The 23,437-nt window shown below is 47.3% G+C and overlaps 1 protein-coding gene across 2 annotated transcripts in view; it reads right to left on the bottom strand.

The window, feature by feature from the left end:
* The window catches only part of LOC135811298 (uncharacterized), a 208,780-nt gene extending 199,556 nt beyond the window's left edge, over positions 1 to 9,224 (bottom strand). For both annotated transcript variants that reach the window (XM_065324515.1, XM_065324514.1), the window contains exons 1-2: positions 9,055 to 9,224; positions 6,702 to 6,799 (exon numbers count right to left, since the gene is read on the bottom strand). In XM_065324515.1, coding sequence (XP_065180587.1) covers positions 6,702 to 6,759 — 58 coding nt within the window. In that variant the 5' untranslated portion in view covers positions 6,760 to 6,799; positions 9,055 to 9,224. The remainder of the gene's footprint in view (positions 1 to 6,701; positions 6,800 to 9,054) is intronic.
* Between the last annotated feature and the right edge of the window lie 14,213 nt (positions 9,225 to 23,437).

Consider the following 23,437-nt stretch of genomic DNA (forward strand, 5'->3'; position numbering starts at 1 on the left):
TTCGTCAACGCGCAGAAAAACTAAATCTGCAGCCTCTTTTGCCGTCGGACAGGTTACGTATTGTAGGAGACTGTAAAGTTATGTAATGTGCTCCACAGACAACCATGCATTTGGCGTGGTCATTGGCTCAACAGGTCAATGTACATGTATAATTATTACTACAAAAAGGCCAGAAAATCCGATTACTGCATTAAAATCAACTAATTTTCGCTGGCGATTTAATTTCGCTGATTTCGCCGCTTGGTACCAACCGGCCAAAGTAAATCGCAGGCCAAAGTTTGTCATATAGGCAAATGATGCATGATTGAGCAATGGATGCATGTGAGAGCAAAAATACCGATCGATTTCAAATTTGACGTGACATTGCGCGTCACGTCGGAAATAACGTGCATCTTAACCTCTCTAAAAGAGAGGTTTTAATTCCCGTAGCTATGCAGAAGACGTTAACTTCAGTAACGTCTGGCGCTAGCCAGGGTACACACAGCTTTAATTTGGTATTTGTGTGTTTGTGTGTTTGTTTGTTTGTGTCACGCCTGGCGCTATCCCGTATCTGTCCCGTACTGTACCGTACCAGCAAAGACAGCTGGCCACAATATTTTTGTTTGTTTGTGCCATCGACATGCCTGGCGCTATCCCGTACCTGTCCCGTACCATCAAGAGTACGGTACCAACAAGAGAATGAGTATATATGCGAAGTGTATCGGGGGAATGCATTCAGTGCAGTAACATTTTGTGTGGATTTGTGTGCGAGGCCGAGATCCCACTAGCAGGCTGGCTGGGCCGCCTGTCGACCAGCCCGGGAATCGCATGTAGGCGGATAGCATAATAATTATAACGTTTATACAGTCATGTAGATGTATAGCAGGGAGTCATATTATGTAAACGACTCCCTGCTGTATGGGGAGATTTTCTGGATAGAAATACGAAGTAGGGAGACGAGTAAATGCAATCAGAATGGATGTTAGTTGCCGTCAGTATAATAATAATAAGAAGATAAACTCCCGTGATCGGCAGAGTCAGCGCCGGTCCCAGGAAACGTCAGGACAGACATCCCGTCGACTCCAGAACGCCAGTGATCGGCAGAGCCAGCGCCGGTCCCATAGCTATGCAGAAGACGTTACTTCAGTATCTCATTGAAACGTTTTTGCAATACAATGATGTAGCTTATCAAAGGAAAAAGCATTTCCATCAGTTCTAACAACATGCACGAGGAGCTAGGCAACAAAACATAGCGCAGGGCCCTGAGCTTCCCAGCTCTCTCGTTTGGTGTTTGTTTGTTTGTTTGTGTGTTTGTGTCACGCCTGGCGCTATCCCGTATCTGTCCCGTACCGTAACGTACCATCAAACACAGCTTGCCACATACAGCTGGCCGCAATATTCAAATAAGGCTTTCAAACGAAAGATCACAACGTGAAACAACTTGGAAGAATGAGTATAAATGCGAAGGGTATGGGGGAATGCATGTAGGGCGATAGTGCGGGTTCGAATCCCAGGTTATGCCTAAAAAAATAGGAGAATTGAAATATTTATCGCATCCCTATGCTTTTTTTGCCTAGGACATCAAGGCGGTAGACGGTGTCGTATTACCCTCGACCGTACCTGTCCCGTACCTGTCCCGTATCTGTCCCGTACCTGTCCCGTACCGTACCGTGCCATCAAAGACGGCTGGCCACAATGCATATTCAAATAGGGCTTTCAAATGCAAGATCATAACGTGAAGCAACTTGGAAGAATTAGTATGTATGCGAAGTGTATCGGGGGATGCATGCAGGGCGATAGTGCGGGTTCGAATCCCAAAAACATCCCTATGCTTTTTTTGTCTAGGTCATCAAGGCAAAAAAGCATAGCGTAGGGCCCTGAGCTTCCAAGCTCTCTCGTTGCAATGTAGGAAGTGTGCTACGTGTTCCTAATAATGTTACTTGGTCCGTTTCATCGCAATTGTCGCTTAGCTCCCACTCACCTTTTGACAGGTAAAACCCAGTCCGATCTCGATATCTAACTCACATTCGTTTGGGAGGTTGTGATGGCAAGATCAAAGGAGACCAGAAAGAAAAAAACCATCGCGACTAGCGCCAGTGGCATCGAGATTCGTACAATTTTGATGGGAAAGTGGGAAACTTTTCGCTGCAGGGAATGCACTGCAGTGAATGAACACACTCATGGGTATGGTGCCACTTGAAAGTATGGAGTGCGTTTGCAGCGAAAAGTGCGCTTTGCAATACCCGCGCTGCGATGTAATCCAGCAGTTTCGTAAGTTTTCGTTACTACGCAGCCTAGAACAGAGAAATAGCTTGCTCTAACTAATGTCGGTATCCTCTGGTGTTAGTGGACCTCTGCAGGGAGCTGTGACAGCGGTATCTTCTCAGGATCTGAATCGAAAATGAGAATATCTATCGCTCAAGGCAATGCGGTATTCGCTCCCAAAGCAGCAGGGAGAGGGACGACAGCGATGACCCAGTCGGAATCACCAAGCCAGGTGAATTTACTCTTCTGGTGACTATTTCTAGTCTTCGCAATCACCGTACCTTTGCTGGATGTGAGTAGACCAGCAAAAACTACATTTCAAATCTGACACAACTGCGGAAAAATGAATTTTTGACACAATAGTTTTCGTGTAGTATTCATACAAACAATGCCATTTCCGGCCATTCCGCTATTATTCATGTATGCAACTAGTACCTATCGTACTCTCCTGTCGTTGTGTGTCCAAAAGGCCATGGCTGGAAATCCTGTACGAGATTTTAATCATACTGATCTGGCTGGAATCTGCGAGTGCTTAGAAAAGCTGATCTAAATTGCTAGAAATACGCAAATTTTCGTCATTAGAAAGGTTCCACATAACGTAATTACAAGAAAGGTTTGCTCCCCACACCGGAGCTCGCGCTATTCCGCCGACTTTACTTGACACTTGACTGACTCACGACTGCCATCCAGAGCACACGAGAAGTCCATCGAACCTTCGACTCAGCAAATCTGCAAGAAAGCACCACTCCCTGCTCAATACACAGTGTTTCGGGGAATTCACCCCTCATCAGTTGAGCTTGAGTAGGCTGAGGAAGATTGTGCCTGAAGAGCACCACTTATATAGTGCTCTCCAGGCACAAACATCACCAGGGATACAAACTTACAGAGACGCTCCGCTTCCAGCGCGATAAACACCTCGTGAACACCAGATAGTAGCGTGAGTCAGTGTCGCTCCTGGACGGTGAGACAGACGTCGAGGACCCTCGGTCATTCGCAACGCTGTCACCTCCAAACCAACTAGTCGCAAGCCCGCGCTGGGCACAACAGTACGAAGTAGTGGTTGCGACTTCGGCGATGATTTGTAAGAAAGGTTTGCTCCCCACACCGGAGCTCGCGCTATTCCGCCGACTTTACTTGACACTTGACTGATTCACGACTGCCATCCAGAGCACACGAGAAGTCCATCGAACCTTCGACTCAGCAAATCTGCAAGAAAGCACCACTCCCTGCTCAATACACAGTGTTTCGGGGAATTCACCCCTCATCAGTTGAGCTTGAGTAGGCTGAGGAAGATTGTGCCTGAAGAGCACCACTTATATAGTGCTCTCCAGGCACAAACATCACCAGGGATACAAACTTACAGAGACGCTCCGCTTCCAGCGCGATAAACACCTCGTGAACACCAGATAGTAGCGTGAGTCAGTGTCGCTCCTGGACGGTGAGACAGACGTCGAGGACCCTCGGTCATTCGCAACGCTGTCACCTCCAAACCAACTAGTCGCAAGCCCGCGCTGGGCACAACAGTACGAAGTAGTGGTTGCGACTTCGGCGATGATTTGTAAGAAAGGTTTGCTCCCCACACCGGAGCTCGCGCTATTCCGCCGACTTTACTTGACACTTGACTGATTCACGACTGCCATCCAGAGCACACGAGAAGTCCATCGAACCTTCGACTCAGCAAATCTGCAAGAAAGCACCACTCCCTGCTCAATACACAGTGTTTCGGGGAATTCACCCCTCATCAGTTGAGCTTGAGTAGGCTGAGGAAGATTGTGCCTGAAGAGCACCACTTATATAGTGCTCTCCAGGCACAAACATCACCAGGGATACAAACTTACAGAGACGCTCCGCTTCCAGCGCGATAAACACCTCGTGAACACCAGATAGTAGCGTGAGTCAGTGTCGCTCCTGGACGGTGAGACAGACGTCGAGGACCCTCGGAGTGGTGCTTTCTTGCAGATTTGCTGAGTCGAAGGTTCGATGGACTTCTCGTGTGCTCTGGATGGCAGGCGTGAGTCAGTCAAGTGTCAAGTAAAGTCGGCGGAATAGCGCGAGCTCCGGTGTGGGGAGCAAACCTTTCTTACAAATCATCGCCGAAGTCGCAACCACTACTTCGTACTGTTGTGCCCAGCGCGGGCTTGCGACTAGTTGGTTTGGAGGTGACAGCGTTGCGAATGACCGAGGGTCCTCGACGTCTGTCTCACCGTCCAGGAGCGACACTGACTCACGCTACTATCTGGTGTTCACGAGGTGTTTATCGCGCTGGAAGCGGAGCGTCTCTGTAAGTTTGTATCCCTGGTGATGTTTGTGCCTGGAGAGCACTATATAAGTGGTGCTCTTCAGGCACAATCTTCCTCAGCCTACTCAAGCTCAACTGATGAGGGGTGAATTCCCCGAAACACTGTGTATTGAGCAGGGAGTGGTGCTTTCTTGCAGATTTGCTGAGTCGAAGGTTCGATGGACTTCTCGTGTGCTCTGGATGGCAGTCGTGAGTCAGTCAAGTGTCAAGTAAAGTCGGCGGAATAGCGCGAGCTCCGGTGTGGGGAGCAAACCTTTCTTACAAATCATCGCCGAAGTCGCAACCACTACTTCATAACGTAATTACGTTAGTAAAAAAACGTAGCCGATCTACGGAAAGTCTTACGTACACTGCATGTTGATCTGTGTTCCGCCATATGGAGTTTTCAAATCACGTAGCTGCCCTTGGCAACTCGAAAAGCGGCAGTGTACGACTGAGTTGACCTGGGGAGAGAGTCATAAACTTGTACCCCAAACCACTTATGGACCAGATACGTTATCAGAGCCCTGGAGTGCAAACTCATGCATTCATTTTTTTGAATTTTGAAATTTCCAATCGGCCTTAAATAATTTCTAGCATTTTTGACATACCGCACCTCATCGTATTGGTGGGGTAGCAGGAGCCAACTTTGGATAAGAAGTACCTAAGATCCTACGTACTTTTATCCTAGTTCCACTGTATGTGGACGCCTGAATCAAGACATACTAGGAGGTTCAGAAAAACACAACTTGCACCTACAAAATAAGTCTCTCTCTTTTACGGTATATGAACATCTTTGACGAAGGGTACCCCTTGCATACATGTCCACTATAGTCTGTTTCAAAAAGATTTACAATCAAGTTTGGGTCTTAAAAAGTATGAAGATAAGGAAAATTGGACAACAAAGTACACAAAATTGCTTGTTAGGACACGGCAAATTCTTCTGTGAAGGTTTCGGAACAATTGGACCAACCGTTAAGGAGTTAGAATTTCGGCCAGGTTTCCGGCCTTTTCCCATGGTTTACAATTTGCCCAGGAAGCCAGTATCGATTTTTTATCAAAACCCACGATTTATCCTTTCCTTTTTGGCCTTGTGGTTATGAATGCTGTTTGCTGACCATGAAGTTGTGAGTTCAAATCCCAACCTATCCTCAAGTCAAACTTTTTTTTCATTGTTTTGGTGATCAAGCTGGGACAAGACAAAGAAGATGGCCGCACCAAACGACTTGTTGTTGGAGCTCGCGCTTCCTGCCGAACTGACTGCCACTTGACTGGCTCACGCCATGTGAACACACCCACAACACTACAATGGTGTGAGTGAATTATAATTATTGGAAGTCATCGCGCTGTAGCTTTTTGAGATTTATTTTAGTATTTCAAGATCGCCAATTTGTTTGAATTTAGCAGTCAACGCCGTCTTCTATCAGCGTTCACAAGCGTCTGCTTTTCTCAAAATGTCGTCGAAGTCACACGGATAGCTTTGCCAAGTCATGGCCTTGGGAATGAGTCCGTGTCGATGTCGTTTTCGTCACACGGTGAGTAAATTGCATCGCAGCTCAAAGGAACTATTTTGGTCACAAAACGAATTGGGACCCATGCCGCTCGTCAACATTTACAACACTTTCGTTTCGACATGTCCTCTCTGACTCCATTATCGATACGAGGAAGAACTCGTTTGTTGTAAAACAGACGTGCATGACTGTATCAACGTGAGTGAGTTGTCATTTTTCCTGCTTTCGCGCGGAATATTTCTTCGAGTTCACAGTGAGTTTTTCCAGGCAGCGCTCGAGTGCTCATACGGTAAGACGCCAAACTCCGCGGGCGATCGCCAGGATTGTAAATCTTTTTGAAACGGACTGTAGATGCACGTACATAATGGTATACCAAAATTTAATGGCTTTTGCATCTTTGTTGGCTGTTCCGTGTGTGTGGGTGGGGGGCTGTGACACTCGAAGGGAGGATAGCTCTAGTCTTTGGAGAGTTAAGAATTCACCAGCATTGCATGCGAACTGTTTAGTGCAATTTTCTCACAGGGAAGAAATTCGTGTAGAGCTCTCCGTGAATGGTCGTTGAGAATTCTTAGTAAGGACTAGCATGAATAGTCGACATCTGCATAATATTATCATGGTGCTAGGAAATTGCAAAACACATGAACAAGTCACGAGGCAAGGTGACGTACAGTGCAAAAGCATCAGCAGCTGCAGCAGCTGCCGCACCAGAACAAGCTTGTGTCCCATCGCCTCTTGGACCTGAAAATGCAGATCACAATGACTTCACCTGCAAGACCACAGATACACAAGAAGAGCACAATACCACAGTAGGTGACTATACAATACTGCTTTAGCCGGAAAAATGGGTACAGCACATGCATCAGAAGGCCTGGATAATATAAATCGAGAATATAGCACTCATCATCAAAAAATATCAAGGCCGTCACAGCGGCTGAGGCCGCCCCACTTTTTCGGCCTTTTTTCGTTTTGTTTTTAGCACACTGCAACTACATTGTAAGCGCGAAGATCGCAGCTCAGCCCGAACGTGGCAAATAATGAAGAATCCTTGTCCCCGATCGTGGTTTATTGCAGAATCAAAAAAGTCTTTCATTGCACTAGTTCCACTGAAATGGTACCAAATGCCTGAAAATGCTTGCAATTGCCTTCAATTTTTGAAATTTTTCCCGGCGGAGGATAATGAAGAATTCTTGTCCCCGATCGTAGCGTCTTCTTGGCTTGGTGCAGAATCAAAAAGTCTTTCATTGTAGTTACACTGAATTGGCACCAGAAATGCTTGCAACGGGCTTCAATTTTTGGAAATTTTTCCCACTGGAGGGCCCCGGACCCGCTCCCATGGCCACCCCACCTCCAAAGTCGGTGCGACGGGGCTGAATATTGAAAGCTCCCACGCCTAGTCAGAACAGTAAGACCTGGCATGTTTAGTTCCTGCACTTTGAGTTGGCAATCAAGTAAAACTCGCAGGCGCACCCCACGACTGGCCTCCTCTTACGCGCGGTCACCTATGACAAGCTTGCACCGCTTTTGCGGAGGCGAAAAGCGTAACTACCGCAGCCGCTTTTGCGGAACACACAATGCAGCGGTCACACAAACTGTGTTCCTAACACTTCGCTTTGGCGGAGAGAAAGAAAATGCATGCATACGTCCTTTGAATTTTAGATGTTTTTGTCCGACTTGAGGCAACCTTCGCTTGTGGATCGCTGACTGGCTGCTATATGTCTTCTGTCAAGCACCCTCATGGAGTTGGGGCGCATTCACTAATGTCCAGTATGGGTGTACTTGAATTTTAGTTTAGTTTACAAACTTTACATCCATTTTAAATTAAAAAGTTGCAGGGTGTCGTTGCCTTCTCCATGATCCATCATCGACCCCAGCGTGGATGCCTCTAGTTGCAGTGAGGGAGTGGCAGAGTTCTCTGCTACTCCCTTGTTGCAGTTCTAGCGTTGCGTACTCTGGCGGACGCATTGCTTGGAGAGAGAAATGTCGTCCCTTCTCGTCCGCGATCGGGGCCAAGGAGTTGGAAGACATATTCCCTCACCAACTACTCACTCATAACGATGCAGTATCGCTGGCAAGATCTCCCGAACATACAGTAAATTGGCAACGAAGAACAAGTATTAAAAAAACCCAAACGGCAACCAAACAACACCAGAAGCAGCACACCAAAGCCATCACTATGCAGGTTCCGCCAATGTGGATCCGCAAAAGAGGAGGTTCCGCTCGCTTTTTTTTTGCGCAGCGAGATCCAAACTTTCCGCCAAAGCGTAACTGTAACTTGCGCTTTGGCGGCGCAGCCAAAAAAATGCACGTGTGACCGCGGCCTAAGAGGAGGCTCTGGAAGAAGCTTTGGGAAGCGACGCCAGCTGACGATGCTGATGAGCGGTCGCCCCAGCAGGGTGTCCCAGGACTTTTCAGGTTCTCCACCCTGACTCTGCATTCCAGCGACAAACACCTCCGGACTTAGAGAAAGAAGGTCAGTGTTCACGAACAGGGTTCAACTTCTACTCATGAAGCCTTGTACTAAGTCTTGTGATATGTTTGTGCGAGGTAGGTCGCCCGTTTTACATCGCAAATTTCGTTCAACGCGGAAGATTCTTCTCGACACAGGACGAATGAAGTGGGTTCGAGAGAGCAACACAGGGTGCGGCCAGTTTCGACCGGGTACAGTTTTATCAGACCCCGTATCTCACTAAAATCACACTGTCTATTTCACCTCCCGGGATGTACTTAGGGAAGACGAAGGGATGCACCACCAATGGTTTTTCTTTTTCACATAGCTAATGACTTGGCTCTAGCACTGTGCTTCATCAATGGCGGTTATCAGATTGAAGCAGAGATGCGGAAAATGGTTACTCCGACACCCAACCTAACGCTGTGACCAACAAATACCTCAAGCTACGCCAAACGGCAGAATGAGTGAAACACGACGTTTATCCTCAGAGCGGTTGTGTAGCGAGCCACTGCATGCGGAAAAAGAGGCGAGCCGAAAGAGAACGGCGACCAAAAACACAATCTACATCTTACCTGAACGCCAGGAGATGTGAAGACGGAAAAGAATCGCACTGATCGGGGAGAAATGAGCTCACTCCCGCACGAACCTCTGCTGCGATAGCCTCGGCTTCTTTGGGCAACTGAAATATTGCAGAAACTTGCAAAGAACAGACTGGCAACAACTTTCCTTCCGGGAAGCTGTCTTCTTGATACTTGTCGTTTAGCTAGTTCGAGGAAGGACGGTCAAATGCGCGACACGTCAACTGTACGGAGTGAGGAAAGATTCAAGATGGCGTCGACTTGCGGAAGCAACCGTATTCGCAGGTCGGTGACCGGTGAGCGCGCGCGTGCGCGCATATGCGGTGAGTTTGCGGAGTTCAACGCAAAACACATCGATATTTTCACGCCTCTATAAGAGGACTTTCCATTACATCACCTTTTTGGCGCCTTCCCGGTGTCCACCCAAAGATCACCCATAAGACAAGTCCGTGTCCTACGGTAAAATGTGCTTGGGTGGCAAAAAGAGAATCAAATGTGTTGTTCGGTGTACGGTTGGAAATGATGTTGCAGGCCGTCGCAGTGGTGAAGCACTTTTGCTTTTCTTTGATGTGGTGAATAGTTTCGGTAAGTCGCGAGGATTACTAGCCGTAGTTACTCTACTGTTTATTCCAGCCTTGAAGAGGCGTTACCGCGAGAAGATTGACAGAATCCGTGGGCCCAGTACATTGATCCGTATTTACCTATGGACGAAGACCTTTCAGCCAATCCCCCTGCGTTGGGTATCCAGGCCTCTCTAAATATTTAGTGAATGTCCCCAGCACATATGCAAAGGACTCTCTAAAGTCTTACAATAGCCCTGATGGATACAAATGCATGTGTCTCATTGCTGGCTGGGTTGGCACATTATCGTGTCTTGCCCAATCGAAGGAAGAAACAACAACTGTCAACAAAATACGTTTGCAAACGTCAGGCACTCGCGGAGTGTTTTTGCCGAACCTGTCCATCCTTGGGTAGCTGCTGAATTACCTGGAATTGTTCTTGGCGCACACTGCACTTGCATGGTGGGCCTGGGAGAAGCATATTCCCATGTTGCTGCAGTGCAGTGTTGTTTTGACTGAATTTACGTTGGAGACTGAAATGTGATGTGTGCTGAATGTCAACACCTACACCACTGGGTCACTCACCAGTGACTGGCACCGTCACTGAACACTACACGAAAATAGTGTACATGGATTTTACTTCAACTGGGCAGAAATTGGAGCACCGTGCCCATAACCTACAAGTAGTCTCACTTCTCTTCCGCTGCCTGACTCTCTCTCTATGTCTCTCTTGCTTTGCATGCCTGTCAGTGTATCCATGTGTGTGTGTGTGTGTGTGTGTGCGCGTGTGTGCGCGTGCGTGTGTGCGCGTGCGTGTGTGGGTTTTTCTTCCTTATCAGTACGAGTATGACAATGTTGACATGCGGTGGCTGGTAGCACGAAAACTGACGAAGTCAAACACGGCCATCATCATCATTGCTCCTATGTAGCCAAAAAGTTGGTGTAGTGGCGAACTCAGTTGTCCTGATCTTAAAACACGCTGATGAATGCACATCCAATACAGCAATTGTTTTTTCCTGGTCGTCCCTCGACCTGGCATTCTCCATAAGCAGTTGCTGATTACCGGTAGAGTGTCCTCCATTACTGTCTTTGCAAGAGTTACACAAGAAGTAAGATCAAGATGATCCTCACCACAAGAAGATCAAGAAGCTGAATACATGTACCTAATTGACCAGAAAGACAGAATATGAGGTATACTAGTATGTGCCGCAGCAGATGAAGAACTGCACAGCGCAGCAACCAAGTGGGAAGCAGAAGAAGATTGCGCAAGTAGGTCGATCAGAGTATTTATCCATGACAAAGGAAATAATATACGTTGTGCAGAACATGAGGCATACACACTGGCATGGAAGAGATGATGAGTTGCACCCAGGGCCAGTACTAGAATAGCTAGCACCACCAGTCATGTAGAGGTACGTGCATAGAGCTGGGTACATTAGTCATTACCATCAGCATCAGCCCTATCAATCATCAAACTCCAGCTATACCTTGCACCCCAACAAACTAAGTAAGTTGATAGTGTTCGGAATCATCTTCGTGTTTCCGCCTTTACTGGTGCTGCCACAAATGAGCTGAACAAGTTGGTTAGTTAGTTCGATACGTACTGGGGTGACAGGGGATGATCATGACTTTTCTCTTCGCCAACGAAGCGATGGAACAATATTCGTGTACTTCGAAGTATTTGCATCAGGAGCGAAGTTCTCGAGTCGTGTGTCCGTCATCCACTGGTTCCGTCGCTCTCCATCGTAGGGAAAACGATAACAACTCAAAGACGATCCAGGTGTGGGAACATCCGATCGCGAGCAGCCCTTTGGTATTCTCAAACTACAGTATGCAAAATGGAACTGCTTTCGAAAAACAATGTTTCCTTCCAGTGCAGTCTTCTTTTTTTGCCACCCAATAGAGGACTTTCCAATGAGTCATACCGTGCGGCCTATGAGGATTCGGGCCAAAGATCATCGAGTTCACCACCGATCACCGGACTTGAAACGGAGCTTGGGTGGCAAAAAAAGAAGACTGCACTGGAAGGAAACAGTGTTTTTCGAAAGCAGTTCCATTTTGCATACTGTAGTTTGAGAATACCAAAGGGCTGTTCGCGATCGGATGTTCCCACACCTGGATCGTCTTTGAGTTGTTATCGTTTTCCCTACGATGGAGAACGACGGAACCAGTGGATGACGGACACACGACTCGAGAACTTCGCTCCTTATGCAAATACTTCGAAGTACACGAATATTGTTCCATCACTTCGTTCGCGAAGAGAAAAGTCATGATCATCCCCTGTCACCCCAGTACGTATCGAACTAACTAACCAACTTGTTCAGCTCATTTGTGGCAGCACCAGTAAAGGCGGAAACACGAAGATGATTCCGAACACTATCAACTTACTTAGTTTGTTGGGGTGCAAGGTATAGCTGGAGTTTGATGATTGATAGTGCAGATGCTGATGGTAATGACTAATGTACCCAGCTCTATGCACGTACCTCTACATGACTGGTGGTGCTAGCTATTCTAGTACTGGCCCTGGGTGCAACTCATCATCTCTTCCATGCCAGTGTGTATGCCTCATGTTCTGCACAACGTGTATTTCCTTTGTCATGGATAAATACTCTGATCGACCTACTTGCACAATCTTCTTCTGCTTCCCACTTGGTTGCTGCGCTGTGCAGTTCTTCATCTGCTGCGGCACATACTAGTATCCCTCATCTTCTGTCTTTCTGGTCAATTAGGTACATGTATTCAGCTTCTTGATCTTCTTGTGGTGAGGATCATCTTGATCTTACTTCTTGTGTAACTCTTGCAAAGGCAGTAATGGAGGACACTCTACCGGTAATCAGCAACTGCTTATGGAGAATGCCAGGTCGAGGGACGACCAGGAAAAAACAACTGCTGTATTGGATGTGCATTCATCAGCGTGTTTTAAGATCAGGACAACTAAGTTCGCCACTACACCAACTTTTTGGCTACATAGGAGCAATGATGATGATGGCCGTGTTTGACTTTGTCAGCTTTCGTGCTACCAGCCACCACATGTCAACATTGTCATACTCGTACTGATAAAGAAGAAAAACCCACACACGCACGCACACGCACACACACACACACACACACACACACACACACACACACACACACACACACACACACACACACACACACACACACACACATGGATACACTGACAGGCATGCAAAGCAAGAGAGAGAGTCAGGCAGCGAAAGAGAAGTGAGACTACTTGTAGGTTATGGGCACGGTGCTCCAATTTCTGCCCAGCTGAAGTAAAATCCATGTACACTATTTTCGTGTAGTGTTCATTGACGGTGCCAGCCACTGGTGACCCAGTGGTGTAGGTGTTGACATTCAGCACACATCACATTCCAGTCTCCAACGTGAATTCAGTCAAAACAACACTGCACTGCAGCAACATGGGAGCATGCTTCTCCCAGGCCCACCATGCAAGTGCAGTGTGCGCCAAGAACAATTCCAGGTAATTCAGCAGCTACCCAAGGATGGACAGGTTCGGCAAAAACACTCCACGAGTGCCTGACGTTTGCAAACGTATTTTGTTGACAGTTGTTGTTTCTTCCTTCGATTGGGCAAGACACGATAATGTGCCAACCCAGCCAGCAATGAGACACATGCATTTGTATCCATCAGGGCTATTGTAAGACTTTAGAGAGTCCTTTGCATATGTGCTGGGGACATTCACTAAATATTTAGAGAGGCCTGGATACCCAACGCAGGGGGATTGGCTGAAAGGTCTTCGTCCATAGGTAAATATGGATCAATGTACTGGGCCCACGGATTCTGTCAATCTTCTCGCGGCAACACCTCTTCAAGGCTGGAATAAACAGTAGAGTAACTACGGCTAGTAATCCTCGCGACTTACCGAAACTATTCACCACATCAAAGAAAAGCAAAAGTGCTTCACCACTGCGACGGCCTGCAACATCATTTTCAACCGTACACCGAACAACACATTTTGATTCTCTTTTTGCCACCCAAGCACATTTTACCGTAGGACACGGACTTGTCTTATGGGTGATCTTTGGGTGGACACCGGGAAGGCGCCAAAAAGGTGATGTAATGGAAAGTCCTCTATAGCCGATTTGCATGTTTGACCGACACGTACATGGCACATGACTGCACATGAAATGATGCGTACACGCTGGAAAAAGCATGCTGAAAGTGCATGCATGCTCCGCGGACTGTGTACCGGTGCATGACACAGAGCAGTGCATGGCAGTGCAGTACGAGTACAGACTAGACTGTACATGTACTAGAACTACTTCGATACATCATGTGGCATGGCTGCTTCTTCAGCGTGTTCTCCAAAAAAAGCCTGAGCTGGATCTGTGCTCACGTAGATCGTAGATCTACGTACTCGGTGTCCAACGAGTTGCGTAGAGCCAGAAATAGACATGAGTGGCTGTGTACGTGAGTTGGCAACATCATCGTGAGAGGCAACACAGCCAGAAACGGACAAGAGCATGCAGAAAGATCACTCTTGATCATTATATGCGATATTTTCCTGTACATTTGATATGGTTTGCTTCCTGAAGGCCATCACAATAAGCGATATATCGGTATAGCCGATAATAGTGTATATACTATAATAGTGATATTTTAGCTGTATTTTTTCTGATTTGATTTTGATTTTGACGTGTTCTATCACTATAACCGGTATATCATTATATCCGGTCACTTTATAAACGATACTTACTGTAGTAGTTTACACTGCAAGCACGCAGCTAGTGCGCTTTCGGGAGTAGAGACCGAGTAGATCTACACTGCACTGAGTGACAGATCAGAATGTTTTGCTCGCGCTCAAACAAAAACTCACCTCATGTAATTAGGCAAATTTGCCTGTTTGTTCTTCGACTCTAAATAAATAAACAGCAAACGAAGCGGAAGGCAGTACTACCGAAGTATAAGCAACTTCGAGCCGAAAAGGTCAAGTGCTCTCTGCCTTATGACGTCATATTGGATGACAAAGGGACACCTCTCTCTGACAATGCCATCCAGGATCTGCTGTCTGCCCAATAGGACATATCAGGGAACCCCCAGCCAGACAACCGTGCCGTCCTCAAAGTTGCTCATATAAACATCTGCAGTCTACGAAACAAAGTTCATGAAATCCATCATATCCTGCATGCCAATAAAATTCACATCATGTCAATTAATGAAACCTGGCTAGACAGCTCAGTATCAGATTCTCTGCTGAACATCCCTGGATATCGGATATATCGGAACGACAGGAACTTGAGGGGCGGAGGTGTGTGCCTGTACGTCATGTCTAGTCTCCGCGCTCGTCTCATCATGCCCGCATCCAACACACATCTGGAGTCGTTGTTTGTGTCAGTTCGCATTGCACGGGAGCCAGATGCGTGTAAGCTCCTCGTGAGTTCAGTCTACCGCCCACCGAGCTCTGGTACAGAATTCTGGGAGCAGTACAGTGCCCAGTTGGATGGCATTTTCGTGGACAGCTCTGACCTGCTAGTTCTGGGAGATTTGAACACGGACATCTTACAACCGACTCTACATCATAATCATCATCTACTTAAGCTTTGTGCAGAGCACCAGCTGCAGAACATTGTCCACGCACCAACTAGAGCGCCGTCAAACACGTGTCTTGACCTGGCTCTGTTGAACACTACCTTTCCATTGCCCAATCCAACGATCATTCCCATGTCAGATCTTACTGATCACCACCTAGTCCGCCTTGATATTGTAATACCGGAATGGAAGCCCCCAGCAACCCAGAGAACTAAGGTTGTGAGGAAACCAGGAATAGCTACTATCAACTACTCTCAGTTTAATGCTGACCTGAATGATATGCTCGAGGACTCATCCTCATTTTCAACATTGGACAGTCAAACTTGCCATCTTCTAACGTCTATCGCTGCTGTTACTGATACGCATGCTCCATCTAAACAAGTTAGACTACCCCTCTGTCCCAAACCTAAGCCTCAACCGTGGGCCACACCAGAGTTACGGAAACTGCTGCAGCGCAGAACTACTCTGCATCGAAGAGTCCTTTCGCAGCCTGGGAATATGGTTCTTAAGCAACAGTATCGTTCTGTCAGACGCGAGGGGACGCTTCTGAGTAGGAGACTGAAATCCCGTTTCCTGATGCACCAGTTCTCGGCACTCCGGCGAAATCCTAGAGGTCAGTGGGCTCTTCTTAACAGTCTATCTGGCAGGCGGAAAGTAAGAAATCAGCCAATTGCATCTCTCAGTAGTCTGACAGAGACATTTGCTAACATAGTGCACGATCCAAGCCGGCCTGCTGACATATGTTTACGCCCAGCCACCCAACAGCCAACTACTGCTGCTCGACTGTCCCATTTTCGACCCGTAACTGTGGCGCACATCACCACACTGCTCAAAGCAACAAACACAAGTAAGTCACCTGGCTCTGACAACGTCTTACCAGCCGTACTGAAGCATGGTCGTGATTCCATAGCAGTTTCTCTCACTGATATTATCAATAAATCTCTGAGCACAGGGTGCGTACCAGATATTTTCAAGAATGCCACAGTCAGCCCAGTTTTCAAATCAGGCGATGCAGAAAGCTCTACTAATTACAGACCAGTCTCATTATTGCCCATATGCAGCAAGATATTAGAACGAGTTGTCTTGGAGCAGCTGATTGCATTCTTTAAGTTACACAACATCATGTACGTGCCTGACAATCAATTTGCCTACCGTACCAACAGCTCGTGTGAGGACTGCCTAGCGCTAGTGGTCGACGAATGGCTCCAAGCCCTTGATAACAACGAGTACTGCGGCATAGTGTTTGCAGATATGAGCAAAGCTTTTGACCGAGTTAAGCATCAAGAGCTCATTGACGAGTTGAAGATGCTTGGCATTGCTGACACTGCACTTGCCTGGTTTGCAAGCTACCTGACCAGACGCGTCCAGCGAGTAAGAGTAGGACAAGAGCTAGGTGGGGCCCGCCCTTGCACAAGAGGCGTCCCACAAGGCTCCGTGCTCGGCCCACTGCTATTTTGCATTTACACCCGTGATGCACCACAGTGCTTCCAACATGCATTGAATCAACTTTATGCCGATGATATCACACTCTATATCAGGCACAAGTCCATCCAGACCATCACAACCCAGCTGAGTGCTGACCTTGCCGCTCTGGATCGCTACCTAGATCAGAAGGGACTGGTGTTGAACCCGTCCAAGACTCAGTTTGTCCTGCTCAGGCGACCGGGCAAGGAGCTGCCACCTGGCACCGCAGTCAACTGCCGGGGCACTTCCATAGCCCCATCTGCTTACGCTCGGTACTTAGGAATACTGGTTGACGAACATCTGTCTTTCTCAACCCAAGTGGATGCAGTATGTGCAACTGTCAATAGGAAGGTCGGAGCATTTGTCCATGCAAAGCAGAATATCAGCATTTTTGGCAAACGACTTTTCTATTTATCGATCATTCAGCCCACATTTGAGTTTGGCAGCACTGCATATATTCATTGCTTATCACAAACCCTATATGACAAGCTTCTTACTGCCAGCCGCGTAGCATTAAAGAGAATATTTTCGTTGGATAGAATGACTCCCACCACTCTTCTATACAGTCATACTAACTTGTACGCCCTTGAGAAACGCCTCAACTTCAAAACCTATGTATTTGTTTACCGCTGCCTGAATGGACTTGCTAGTCCACTTCTGCGAGACCGCTTTACCTTGCGCGCCCATGGTGCTCGCACTGCAGCCACCACCCGTGGCCAAGTCTCTGCTGCTCTTGTTCTGCCCCCCGCTAACACCCGATATGGCTTTAGTGCAATTTCTTATTTGGGCGCTGCCAGGTGGAATACACTTCCACCGGCTTGCCGCATGTCTAGTTCACCAGCTGAATTTCGCTCATCCATCAAATTATACCTAGGGTTCCCTGTAAAAAGGCGCTGACGCCTGTTGGGAATTCCCTAGTAAAAGAAGAATAAATAATAATAATAAAAAAAATAAAAAAAAAACCTTTTCGTTTTCATCTCGTTGTGGAAAGGAGTACCGTATTATCTCTATTAATAGGCCATGGTAAAAAATATAGTTGATTCTCAGGTCATGAGCCTGTGAAAATCGGTGCGAGCGAGCGATTTTTTATTATTTTTATTTCCCACAATTTTCTTATTTATTATTATTATTATTATTCAAAGGATCAATCGGGGAAGTGAACTGCCTGAAAAGAGAAAAAAACGCCAGACCCACCAGGACTCGAACCTGGGACCCTGCTTGTCATGAGCAATGCTCTAACCACTGAGCTATGGGACCAGGCTGAACCTAGAAGGCGCTGACAAGTTGCGCCTTCTAGGTTCAGCCTGGTCCCATAGCTCAGTGGTTAGAGCATTGCTCATGACAAGCAGGGTCCCAGGTTCGAGTCCTGGTGGGTCTGGCGTTTTTTTCTCTTTTCAGGCAGTTCACTTCCCCGATTGATCCTTTGAATTTGAAGTTCTCCCAATCCTTTCCAAATTATTATTATTATTATTATTATTTATTCACAATCACGTGGCACTAGCCAATGAAATGGTGATGTGGGCGATAGCCAGCCATGGCGGTAATAGAGCTAGAGGGGAGAAAGAAATAGAATGAAAGGGGAACTGAAAAGCAGGAGAAGCTAGGGCAGGGCTGGATATCAACTAGTATGTTTCATTCTGCAGTAGCTGTGTGAATGTATTGTAACATTGGCAGGATTTTAGATGTTGTGGGAGGAGAGACCAATGGCGGTAAGCAAGGAAGAGAGGAGATGTTATCATAGAGGCAGACCGCGCAATAGGGAAGCGGAGAGAGTTTCTGGTGTGCATGTCTTGAGATTTAGCAAACCAGCTTAGGCAGGAGAGAGCATGAAGAGGAGCAATGCCCAGCTTAATTTTATGAATTGTCTGGCATGCCAAAAAACGCACGCGGACCGAGAGCGGCACAGCAGAAGCAAGGCGGTATAAGTCTGCGCTTGGAGTCAGGCGAGGAAGCCGAAATAATATTTTCAAAAGACGCCTATGCATAACTTCGAGTCGAGCAATCTGTGTTTTAGAAATGCCAGCCCAAATTATGCAGCAGTAATCAAAAATAGGCAGAATGTAAGATGTGTAGATAACATGGCGACAGTCGGTGTGGAGGTGGGTGATGTGTGATGAGAGAAATCCCATTACTGAGCTAACACGGCTGTCTAAATGTTCGATCTGGGATTTCCAGGTTAAGTGTTGGTCAATAATGACGCCAAGATGCTTGTGTTTTTCAACGATGCAGAGCGGGGTTGTGGTGCCTGGAAAGGTGAAGGGACTGGTTACTAATGAAGATAGGTCACAGGAACAACTGGGGGGGGGGGGGGGGGGGGGGATACACATTACAGCAGTTTTCGAAGAGTTGGGCTGCAATTTCCATTTTTCCATCCAATGAATAACGCCATCTATGTTGGACTGTAACTTGGCACTAGCCTCGGGGAGAGTGGGTGCTGTCACAAGTAGTGCTGTATCATCAGCATATAGTGATGTGTGATCCATTTCTGCCAGATCGTTTACATACATAAGAAAGAGGAGAGGCCCCAGGATTGATCCCTGAGGAACTCCAGATCGTACATGCCCTTTGGCAGACAGAGCAGAACCGACACGCACCCTTTGCTGTCTGCCCGTCAGGTAAGTACTGAGCCACGTGAAGCAAGTACCATGGATTCCATGGCGCGACAGCTTGTATAGGAGCCCGCGTGTCCATACTGTGTCGAAGGCCTTGCTTAGATCAAAGAAACATAGCATGCTGTAATGGCCGTTCTCACGAACAGAAGACATCGATTGAACAAGTCTGAGAAGCTGCCAGGACGTAGAGTCGCCTTTTCGGAATCCAGACTGGGACGGATGTAGAACAGGAGACAGGTAAGTGTATAAGTGGTTGTACATAATACGTTCACACAGCTTGGAGATTGTTGACAATAACGAGATCGGGCGGTAATTCGATGCATCGAGCTTACTTCCCTTGTTCTTAAAGACCGGAGTTACAATTGCGTGTTTCCAAATAGCAGGGATTTCCAAAGCTAAAGATGGGGTCACACTGTCACACATAGATGTATACATGGTCACAGTATACATGTACATGTACATGGTCACATGTATCTTCAGGCCAGGAAGCAGAAAAATACCGGTATTTTACTACTCCCTGATTCATGCCTTTCGCATTGACCGTTTTCATGCGCGCATATTCATGCATAAAATCGTCGGTGCGCCGCCAAAAATCGGTGCGCGCGTACTTGAGAATCAAAGACAATTTTTACCGTGGCCTAATATAAGCACGGTCCTTTATTTTTTCAATGTACCTCTGCCCCTATTAATGGAGACGTTCCTTTATTGGAGACTGTTCCATTAATATTTCAACCTCATTTCAGAGGCATGTTGCCATGCCAAATTCATGTCAGACACACACATTTCAGGGGTTTTTTCGTCGGTACAGATAACGAATTTACACAGTGTGCTTATAATGGAGACTGATCACTTTATTTTTTTGAATGCCGCCCCAAGGTGTTCTATTATTGGAGACGTGCTATTATTGGCTGGGGCGGTGATCGAGCCCTATCCTGGGGTATCCAAAGTCCTCATCGAGGTACCTGCACCAAGTGCTACACCCACAGCTCCCCGGCACTAGGCCTGAGCAGATAATGCTAGTTATTTTGCGGGATAATGCTAATGGCATTGCCAGAAAACCTGCATCATAATGCTACTTGTAATGCTGCTGTTCCTCTGTAATACCAGCAATTCACCAGTAGTAAGTATGGAAAAATGGCTTGGTTTGGGCAGTATTGTGCACGTTTCGTAGTCTACGTAGACGGCATAGAAAATGCTAGAAAATCATGATCATAATGCTAATTTTATGCTGCTATTGCTCCATACAATCCCTTGCAGCTAGCTGTCCAGCGAGGAAAGTCTCGAGTGGAGGTCTCTCGATCTGCTCGCTCATTCGCCTGGCATTCAGTAGCACTTCATCGCCAAGGACTTCAATTCAAAACAGTTTTCACACTGCGCTTCAAGCCATTTTCCTGGTGAACTTGCTTCAAACGTATGAGCTCAGCTGCGCGTGTTCCCTTTGTGTGAGGCCCAGAAACAGCTAGTATCTCCGTACTGTACTTCGATGGGCTGGATCGATGTCGTCCAGGTTCTCCTCGCTATCGCCGTCACGACTCTAACTGGAGACGATTTCTTCACCATTTTTCGCAAGCAGCAGCTAGCGCAGAAATTTCGCCATCCCTGACTGCTGAGTGTAGGAGATGGAATCCGTTCGATCAGCTCAAATACTCTTCGTTGTGACTAGAGGAGTAGCAGGGAATATTCTACCGGAAGCCCTTTGACTTTCCTGACTGCTGAAACCCTTCCTGCCATGACTGCTACTTCTTCGAACAAGCGAGATTCTCTTTGCCACTGCACTGCACTCGAGCGTCCACGCGACACCTTTTTTTACAAAACATTATTTTTCTCAAAAAAAATGATTTTCACCATAAGCCTGGTTTTCGGAGAAGTGAGGGTCATGATTTGTGTATAATGCCACTTTTGCGGAAATGTAGTGTTATAATGCTAGCATAATGCTCGTTGCAAATCGCACACTATAATGCTAGCATTATCCGCCCAGGCCTACCCAGCACCCACCAGGCCGTGGAAAGACCAGTCACCAGTCTCCTGACACACCACCCGGTGAGTTTGTTCTGGCAGTTGGCAAACATACACTTCGCACAACACCTGCAATGCCCAAGGAACCCGACCTACAGGTCCAGTGGGCCAATGAGGCTGCAGTGCTTGAGCAGCGCCAACTAGCCGCAAGGGTTGCAGCACGCAGTAGATCGCCAGACCGCAAGACCACCATGTACTCGTAAGTCTCAGTCACAGTTTACCTTAGAAGTATGTTCATTTAGTCCTCCCCTCTGATCACCCCAATACCAACATTTAGCTTACCCCACTTCCCACCAAGAACATGCTCAACCCATTGGCCGCTGTATTCACACCTTCCAACGTAGGCACACCTAGGGGGCACACTATGCCAGATCTGTTAACAGCCAAGCCTACCCGTCCACATCTATGTAACATCCCCCCTACGTCGCCTTCCTTCACTACATCCTCCGAAGTTGGTCTTCGAGTCGGCCAACTTAACTACCAAAGCGCTGTGAGCAAGCTACCAGTGATTGAGCAACTTTTGGTGGATCACAACTTAGACATACTATTTCTCAGTGAAACTTGGTTCCATCATTCATTGCTAGATGCCGTCCTGACGCTAGATGGCTACACCCTCTTTAGACGAGATAGGCATAATGCAGTATATTGCTCAATGGGGGGAGGGGTAGCAGTCTATCTACGCTCTTCCCTTGCTCCATACTTTTCTCGCTGCTCTCACCTTGAATCTTCATGCCTTGAAGATATCTGTTTGCTTTACCATAAATTTAACAGCCCTGCTAGTCCAATTCACCTTTTCTACAGACCCCCGCATTCCATAGCGGCCCAACGTGAAACAGTTTTCCATGCTTTCCATGCCACTGTCACCCGACACCTTGACAACCCCCATCTCCCCCTCATTCTGATCGGCGACTTGAATTGCAGAATGTCCTGTTGGCTCCAGTCCGACCCAGATACTACAGAAGGCCAGAAACTGATCGCCACGCCGGATGACCTGGGTCTTCTCCAACTCGTCACCCACACACCCACTCGTTACGCGCCAACAGGTCGATCGCCTCCGTCTCTGCTTGATCTTGTCATCACCAATACTCCCCATCTAGTCACCACTCCCGAAGTGCTGCCTCCGCTCTCCGACCACTGTCCAGTACTCTGCAACATTCAACTGAGGCAACTCAGACAGCAAACTCGTGAGCAGATAGTGGTACCGGATTACGCACGCGCCGACTTTGAGGCTATGCGAGCGGACCGCTGGTTGCAGCCTCTCCGAGAGTGTATAGATGGCGCCAGTTGTATGGAAAGCGCCTGGCACTCTTGGCACTCCTATGCCAATGAGAGTATCCAGCGCCACTTGGCCATGCGAACATTTAAGCTAAGAAGAAAGCAGACCACGGAGCCTTGGTTCACTGCCCAGCACAAGCGAATGCACTGGAACAAAAACCGTATTTTCAAATTAGCCTATCTCCCTGCTGCCGGCCTTAGCTAAGATTCTGGACGCCATCATCCCCGAGCACCTCACCAGCTTCCTCAATAGGCAGGGATTAATTACCGACCACCAGTATGGCTTTGTCTCCTGCAAGTCGACACTCGATCAGTTAATTGTCCTGTCTTCAAGAGTGGCTAAAGCACTCGACAAGCGCACTGACTACCACGCTCTATTCTTGGATTTCTCGAAAGCGTTTGACAAGGTACCGCCCACTGTTCTTCTCCGTCAGCTCGCTACTATCATATCCCCTGAAGCCGTTTCTTGGTTCACCAAGATAACTTATAATGCTCACACTACTCCATAATGCCAGTTTGAAAGTTGGAAAAGTCAATTTAAAAGAAAAAAACTTAAACAGCAGTGAGCATGTTGTCTGAAACAATCCACTGAGAAGGTTGATATGCAACGTCAAGTCTCCGGACGAAGCCGGACGGGTTCAGATGCACGATTTTCGGAACTGGACCTAGCCAGCTTCATGCATGCTTGTAATGCAATTATTAATTATTTTGCATGCGAAAAGGTGTTATAATGCCAGCATTATGCCACCCGGAAAAGAGGGACTATAATGCCAGCCATAATGCTAGCATTACCCGCCCATGCCTAATGATAGCATCCCACCTGTGGGTCCTCTTTGTGTGGGTCCTCCTAGAGACCACCGACCACCGTGCACCAGACATACACAACAGCAAGAG

This window comes from Sycon ciliatum, chromosome 3 (assembly GCF_964019385.1).
Source record: "Sycon ciliatum chromosome 3, ocSycCili1.1, whole genome shotgun sequence".
In the NCBI taxonomy this organism is placed as follows: Eukaryota; Metazoa; Porifera; class Calcarea; order Leucosolenida; family Sycettidae; genus Sycon; species Sycon ciliatum.